Source organism: Populus nigra, chromosome 4, assembly GCF_951802175.1.
Source record: "Populus nigra chromosome 4, ddPopNigr1.1, whole genome shotgun sequence".
Lineage (NCBI taxonomy): Eukaryota > Viridiplantae > Streptophyta > Magnoliopsida > Malpighiales > Salicaceae > Populus > Populus nigra.
Window position 1 is genome coordinate 13,797,056 of NC_084855.1, and position 7,838 is coordinate 13,804,893.

A 7,838-nucleotide genomic window follows, 5' to 3' on the forward strand; every position below is an offset into this window, starting at 1 on the left:
TATTAATTTGAACGTTATATATATATATATATATATATATATATATATATATTTTTTTTTTTTCATGTGAGGTTAAAATTAAGTTGGTGTATTTTTGTGGCATGAAAATGGAGGAGACAGTAATGGTAGTGTCAGTGAGTCCGTCAACGTTAAATTGTTCCATCTATGGACTGATTCAGACACAAACACATATATAATTAAGTATCTAAGAGAACGTGGTGATCAGGAACAGAGTGTTATCGAGAAGAACGTTGAAAGTACAGTGAGGGAGGGAGTGCAAGTTGAGGTGAGAGGGAGGGTGAATTGCATAGGGCACCAAAAACAGCTTTAATCGGCGGAACAAAGGTTCTTTCTTTTTCAATTTAAGCTTTTTTGAGTTTCACACACTTTTTATTTAAAAAAGAAAGGATAAAGTGACCTCGCATGGCATCACGTGAAAGCAGCAGCTGGTGAAAGATTATCTGATAGTCGATGGACCACAGTTCAGTCAATAGGCAGGTGTTTTGGTTAGCTCACGGTTTGGACAACCTTTCACTAAAATCAATGGTGGTGATGCCGCCCTCCCTGGAGGTTATTCCGCTGCTGCTTCGTTTTTTTATCTCTTTTAATATCATTGTTTGTAATTGTTCTTGTTGTTACGAGGAAGCATTTCTTTTCTTTTTCACAACTCTATGAATTGGGACGTAAGAATGGCTTTCGATCATATCATGACTGGTCGAGACTAGATTTCATTCCTCGGCCTCCAAATTATTGTCAGAGTTCAAGATTTTTATGTCCTTAGTGTTGGATGAATCAATTACTAGCAATGAATTACCCCCACTTATTGCTCAACATTAAAATACATTATATTGTCATTTCCTAAAATCATAACATCTAGCCGGAACTGTAAAACTATTTTATCCACTAAAATCTTTGGTGCTCGGGTTATCTAAACCTAAAATCTTCACCAATCCAGCTCCAGTGCCTTGTAGCTCAGAAGCTTTTTGATCAGTGGTTGGAAATGCGGCCCCTCCCCATGTTTCCATTTGATTTCCCTTTTACTTTTAGAGGAGGAAAGGGACAGATCAACGTGTTTACAATTTATCCATAAAGTTATTGCAAGGGCCAGGCTTATGCGCTAGCCACAAAAAAGGAGGGGCTGGAACCCAGTTCCTTGTTTTATTGGGCTCGAGGACTGAGCCAATTCCATATCACCTTGACCTCCAAAAAAGCTTCGAACGCCTCCCATTCTTGAGAAGACGTAATTCGACAGGGCCTCGTGCAAGCACAATGAAACAACGCGAATTTAGGCACCGTTTATTCTTAGAAACAATTAACTTTTTTAAAAATCATTTTTCTCACTTTTCAATGTTCAATAATCCAAAAGAAAGTTGAAAATGGAAAAATACTCTACAGTGAAGGAAAAAAATTAGTTAAATGTGTTTTTCATCTATTTTTTTTTAAAAAAACCTTCACTAAAAATTTAAAAAGAGTGAAATGACTAAATATTTTTTTTATTGTTATTTGTTTTATTTAGATAATTTATAATATTAATTTAATATTAATTTTATTATTTTATTATTTTTTATTTGTTATATTTGGTCTATATTATTTTTTATTATTATTTGTGTTATTTAAAATAATTTTTGAAATAAGTTTTTTTAATTTTATTCATTTTCAACTTTTTTAACTGTTAGATTTGATTTTTATTTTTTTATTTAAAATAATTTATAAATTTAATTTTTTCACTTATCAAATTTGATTTTTATTTTTGTAGTATATTTGAAAAAATATTAATAAGTTATTTTTTACGACATTGACAAACAATAATAATTATTTTTAATTTATTTTTTATAATATTATCAAACATTAAAAAAAATATTTTCTAAAAAAATATTTTATAAAATCATTTAAAAAGATATTTTCGAATAAACAAAGCCAAACGAAACGTTATATCCACGTCTTTGTTTCTCTGGGCTCATGGAAAATGCGAGGGGTGCAAACAGGCTACTGGAAGCACAAAAAACAAGAGGAGTTTGGATGCCACAACCCAGTTTCCTTGGATCCAACAAACGAAGCTTGGAAGAAAAAATACAGGATTTTTAATTTGCCCGAGACCACAAAATCAAGTCTCATGTCATGGTACCGAGGGCAAAGTGCTCCCCCTCCGAAGTATGAATTTTACTCATTTGTCAACTTATAAATCAAAAGCGATAATAATTGCAATTTCCATAAAAAATAATAATTCATTTTCTACTTTGAATGCTCGGAGAAAACTGACCATCAAAATGAGGTCTCTTTTGCTACTGAATGTTACTAACAAATAAGTGCATCTTCATCCTTGGGGAAAACAGTTGAATCATAGGAAAAGTACCAGAAAACTCTGAGTTCAAGGTACAAGTGATGAAGCAAATTCCAGGATATTTTATTGATTCGTAGAAGCCACCCAACTTCCTGGATTGAGCTCGGAGAAAACAGTACTCCTGATATCCTCAAATACCTCTTCATCTGATCTTGGGCATTAATCCAAGGAAATAGATAGACTCTGCAGATTATCCATCAGAACATCAAAGATGAAATCAAGTTATAAAGAAATAAGTTTCAACAATCATCCAATTCTTGTTGATATTTCTGATTTGACAGATAAGAACAACCTCATCTTGCAACATAGATATAACTAGTTAGCTGTCGCAGGCAACTTCTCTGATTCGGCTCGGCAGGCCAGCATGCTGACCAGTTAACTTGGCTTTTGGCTCGTGTTCGGTTTTAAATTAAACATGATGGGGCTGGCTCAATTCATCAAGCCAGTGAATCAAGAACTTGGTTGAATCTATTAGAAATCCATTTGATTTTAAAACAAATCCCCAATAGATATGTTGATTTAACATTTTTTTTTTGTATTAAAAACCACTAAAACATTTTCAAATGGGGTTAATCAATCTATCCCATCCCATGAGAGAGATCATGAACTTGTTCAAGTTTAATAACTTTATTTTATAAAATTTATTTTTTATTTAATTATATAATAATGAAAATAAATATTCACATGATTAAAAATAAAATTGTGAAGGAGAAAAATATATTTTTTAAAAAATTACATTTAACCTCTATAATTTCATCATTTTTTTTATTTTAACTGTAGGAAACTTGATGTTTTTTCATAAAAAAATATCTCTATTATCATTCTTGAAATTTTGATTTTTTTACCACAAAACAATTTTTTTATGACCACCATAGAACATTGAATAAAAACAAAAGCAATAAGAAAAAAACTTTTTTTTCAACTGGAGAGGTGACAAGTCTTTTGGTTTAGTCTCTGTACATTGGAGAGATTATTGAAAAATTGAGCTTGATTTGTTAGAAAACTCAATTTTTATTTTTTTTTACCTAATAAACATAATGAGAAGCTTAATAAACCAACCTTTTAAGCCTAAAACATTTTTAAATTGGTTTAAAAATTCAAAATTAAACAAAAAAAATTCTTAGCCTTGGTCTCCTTTTTTTAAAATTTTTTAATGATATAAAAACTTAAAAACACCTTAATAATTCTCCTTTCATGGAAAAAAAATGTCCAGACAGTAAACTAGATTTTTATTTGTGGTCAAAATATAACTAACCTCAGTTATTTTAAGTTTTTTGATCAATAAGATTAAATTTGATTTTACAAAATCAAGTATCAATTCAAGGGTGAGGTATTTTTCAACACGAAGAGCACGATGATTCATCTGATCCGAAAGGAAAATTAGCAGGCTTTAACTCATCCAGACATAACAGTAAAAGGCGAAACGGAAAAAGAAATTTGAGGGGCCGAAACAAATAACGAACCAAGGACAAAAAAAGAAGAAGGTACCTCTAATCTGCACTGTTTCGTCCACAATGCAAATGAGTGTTAGCAACAGTAATAGAAACAGTTTTAATTTACTGGTTAATATTAATAGGGAAATCATACTTGATTAAGCAGATAATTGCACCAATATGAATTTATTTAAGCAAATAATTCAACTGTGAGTCGACGTTGTAAGATTCTAATCTTACACTGTTCTCAAATGTAGTAAGATTTTCTTCAATACGCGGGAACCCATTAATGACAAATTTCTTCTTCTCACTTTGCTGCATTGCCCGTTGAAGAAGCTCCATGGTTATTTCGGAGGGAGAATGTTTCCTCCTATCTTGTCATTTCTCTGCTGCAGCAGTGATAAGAGTGGAATGCTATGAACACAGAATGGCACAGGGAAAGCACACATCTACTACAAGTGCAGCCAAATACGTTGTGGCCAGCAAAGTAATCGTAGTCATAAGAATGATAATTAAAACAATAATGGCCTTGTGAAGATGATAACGAGCAATAACAGCCTAATCCTCAAAGAGAGACAGAAAGCAAAAATATGGTAAATGCCAACCCATTTTCAGATCCAGACATGCTTCCAAAAGTTCCCCAACACAAAGACGTGTAAACCCAAAGTGTTCGACGATTTTGGGACACCGATACCCCTTTCAGCTGGCTGTCACCTGCCAAAGCATGGTCAAAATCATGAAATTCGATGAATAGTGGCAGAATGACTGTTAGCTGACAAAGTATACACAACAGAAAGAAGTCATCAATCATATGGATGTAGAAATAATTTTCCAAATTAAACATCACTGGATTACCAGTTCTTAGTTGCTTCATTCTCTTTTCATTTCTTTTTCCGTATGATATGAACAAGGCTACCACTGTAACAGCATATTCATTACTGGTTCATAGGCGTCAAGAGTCTCGAAAGTTTAAAAATCGAATTATACAGGGATCCAAATTAATCCATCTACTGTCCACATTCATGCTTCATAGCGTTAAAGCAACTCCAAAGCAAATCATGAAGGAACTCTTAACTTTCTAATCATTCTGGCATCAGAAAGGGTATGAGAACAACCATCATATCCTCTTGCTTTAATTCCAAACTCTTTAACCATGGTTAGAATTCATCATCTCTAACTAAGATGTTTAGAGATTTCTTTTCCCATCAATTTACTACTAAAATCATGTTTTCATCCTACAAGTTGAAAAGGAGATCCGACCTGTAAACACATGAATCTATTGTCATTAAGCAAAATCCAGGATATCTCGTTAATTCATTGAACCCACCCTGGTTACTGGTTTGAGCTTGGAAAAAACACTCTTCACATCCTCAAACACCTTATCAGTTGATCTTTGATCATCAATCTAAGACAGCAGATACAAACATTAATAACCATCATGATATCGATAGAAAAGGAATCAAATCAGGTATGGAGACGATCCTTAACGTGTAAAATATCCGAAGTACTGGAAGGAAAACAAATTTCAGGACTATCTAGTTATGCTTTCATAATAACCATATCCAAGACAGAATGGATTTTGAATCACCGACTCCAAACATCACATTGAGAAAAAGTATTTTGATGTTCGTGTTTCATATTACCGACGGTTTTTTTAAAAAGTAGTTTTTACTTAAAAATATATTAAAGTATTTTTATAAATATTTTTTATATTAACACAATTTAATGTTTTTAAGACAACCAGACAAACAAAGTAGTGATTATTACGGGCAAGGTTGTTTCAAAATAGGCTTTATGTCGCTTACTTAAGATATCAATGTTATCATCCACCCTTCCCTTCAAAAGAAAATAAGAAAGTCATGAAAAGACGCGCATAGGAAGTGATTCATCAACAAGAATGTGCAACAAACCAACCTGGTTTCTGTTCAGAGTACTTTTTGTCAACTCCTCTTCAGGACAATCGAAAAATAGTACAAATCCCGGTTCGATTTTCATCTTCAGCATGATTACAGAAACGAAAAAATTGCAAGATTTCCTACCAAAAAATGGTATAGGAAGCTAGAAGGAGCCACAGAATCATTACAACTGCAGGAAGGAAGGAATCTTAAAATTAGGAAGTGATGGAAGCAGCAGCAGATAATAGAGACAAACGAATTGATATCATTTCAAAGCCAACTATGGTGTCAAATGCAGTACGATTTTCTTCATTGCGTGGGAACCCATCAATGATAAACCTCTTGTTATAACTGTGCTGCCTTGCCTGTTGTAGAAGCTTCACAGTTACCTCATAAGGGACAATTTTTACTTCTTTCGTGAAGCTTTGAATCATTTTTTATGGGAACAATGAGTACAGCGAAAGAATCTTATGAACATACAAACTTTCTGGTATAAATAAAGAACAATCTGTGAAGAACGCAGCTGACAACTTATGACCAGCAAAACAATATAACAACAGCGATAAAAACAGCAAGAAACAGGTATGCCCTGTGCGGTTGTACTTGGAAAAAATAAATGCAAATCGTAAGAACACAGATCGATAATGCCTCATTGCCATAGAGGATCACATTACTAAAATTTTGCCAACCCATGAGGCAAGACATTGGCCTATGATGATAGTGTGGTCACGTTTTTCACCGTAAGAAATTATATCATTATCGTAAGGAACATGAGAATTATTCTCTTTCGATCGCAGCATGACAACAACAGCAATCATTTCAATCATGAAAAGGTTGGTGAAAAAGAAAAATAATAATAGCCACCAACCCCTCCCATGAACAATCTTCTTCTTCGTCCAAACGTATCTTTCATAGATTTTGAGTTTTAAAAAAATATTTAATTTTTTTAGTATTTTTAAATTAAAAATAGTTTTTTAAAAGTAAAAAATAAATTATCAAAATAATATTACTGGATAGAAACAAAGAAATTCAATTATAGATACTCGTGGTATTTATTAAATTTTCCAGCTTTGAGATTCTTCCCTTTCCCGGTTATGGAATATGGTGAGGAGTGAGGACACTTAAATGTTTTGGGTTGCTATAAGTGAGTATGATAGGAGGAAGCCCTCAGCCCTGCTCCTGCTATCCAATTAAAATTTTACACATGGGCCACGTTTCTTGTGGTCTTTGGGCCTTGTGCAATCAGGCTGGGATCTTGTTCTAATTTGAGCCCGCTTCTTGAGAAATATATCCCTTTGCGCGCTTAGAAATCATGCTAGTATACTATTCCCCGTGTAATTCCCGAGTAATTTTTTTTTTATTTTACTTGTTTTTCTCATGCATTATTCTACTATTTTATATGTTTTTTTTTCAATTATAAAATATTTTTGAGTTATTTATACTGATTTTTAATTTTAATTCAAGGAAATTAGAGACATGAAATTGAATTTGTTTTTTTTTTTAATTTTAATAGTTAGCAACTAGTATATGTGTTGATAAGAGCTCTAAGAAATAATAATTTGTTAGAGAATTGCAATAATCTATTTACATGTATAATTATAAATAAAATTCACATTCTTGATATCATGTTATAAGAAAGTTTAACTGCTTTGTTTTAAAAAAATAAAAATAAAAATAAAAGACAAAATATTTTTTTTTATAACAAATATTATTTTGAGATCATAATCTTAAATATAAATATATTATGTTATAAAGAATTATTTTGCATTGATTTACAAGCGGGACAAAGGAATAAAATTGGTAGAAAAACGAATAATAAAAACAAAGAGAGAGAGGATGGATTCGAGACAAATCAAGAAAGGTCAAAAGGCGCGTTAGTTAGCATGTAGCGCCCCAAGTCCATGTCGGCCCTTATTGTGCTAATTGGAATCCCAGCAGGTACCAACAACTTAGGCGTGTTTGTCTTGATATCATAAAACAATAATCAATAATGTTTTTGGGATTTTAGATTATGATTTTTAAAATAGATTTTTTCTTGAAAATACATTAAATTAATTTCTTTAGATTTTTTATATTAGTATATTAAAATTATTTTAAAAAACTAAAAAATATTAATTTAATATTTTTTAAATTAAAAACACTCTAAAATACAGAGCAGAAATTATATCA

The 7,838-nt window shown here is 31.9% G+C and overlaps 1 protein-coding gene across 1 annotated transcript; it reads right to left on the reverse strand.

Moving 5' to 3' along the window:
• Positions 1-5,004: 5,004 nt before the first annotated feature.
• LOC133690872 (UMP-CMP kinase 3-like) lies at positions 5,005-6,356 on the reverse strand. The gene is made up of 5 exons (XM_062111139.1): positions 5,951-6,356; positions 5,689-5,769; positions 5,542-5,610; positions 5,102-5,179; positions 5,005-5,034 (listed from the first exon to the last, which is right to left on the reverse strand). Exons 1-5 carry the CDS (start codon positions 6,101-6,103, stop codon positions 5,005-5,007), a joined length of 411 nt encoding a protein of 136 aa, XP_061967123.1. The 5' UTR covers positions 6,104-6,356.
• Positions 6,357-7,838: the final 1,482 nt, after the last annotated feature.

Coding starts and splice junctions, on each gene's coding strand:
- LOC133690872 (XM_062111139.1), bottom strand. CDS start 6,103: ATGATTCAAAGCTTCACGAAAGAAGTAAAAATTGTCCCTTATGAGGTA. Junction 5,770..5,950: donor GTACTGCATTTGACACCATA/GTTGGCTTTGAA, acceptor ATCATGCTGAAG/ATGAAAATCGAACCGGGATT. Junction 5,611..5,688: donor GTACTCTGAACAGAAACCAG/GTTGGTTTGTTG, acceptor TTTCTTTTGAAG/GGAAGGGTGGATGATAACAT.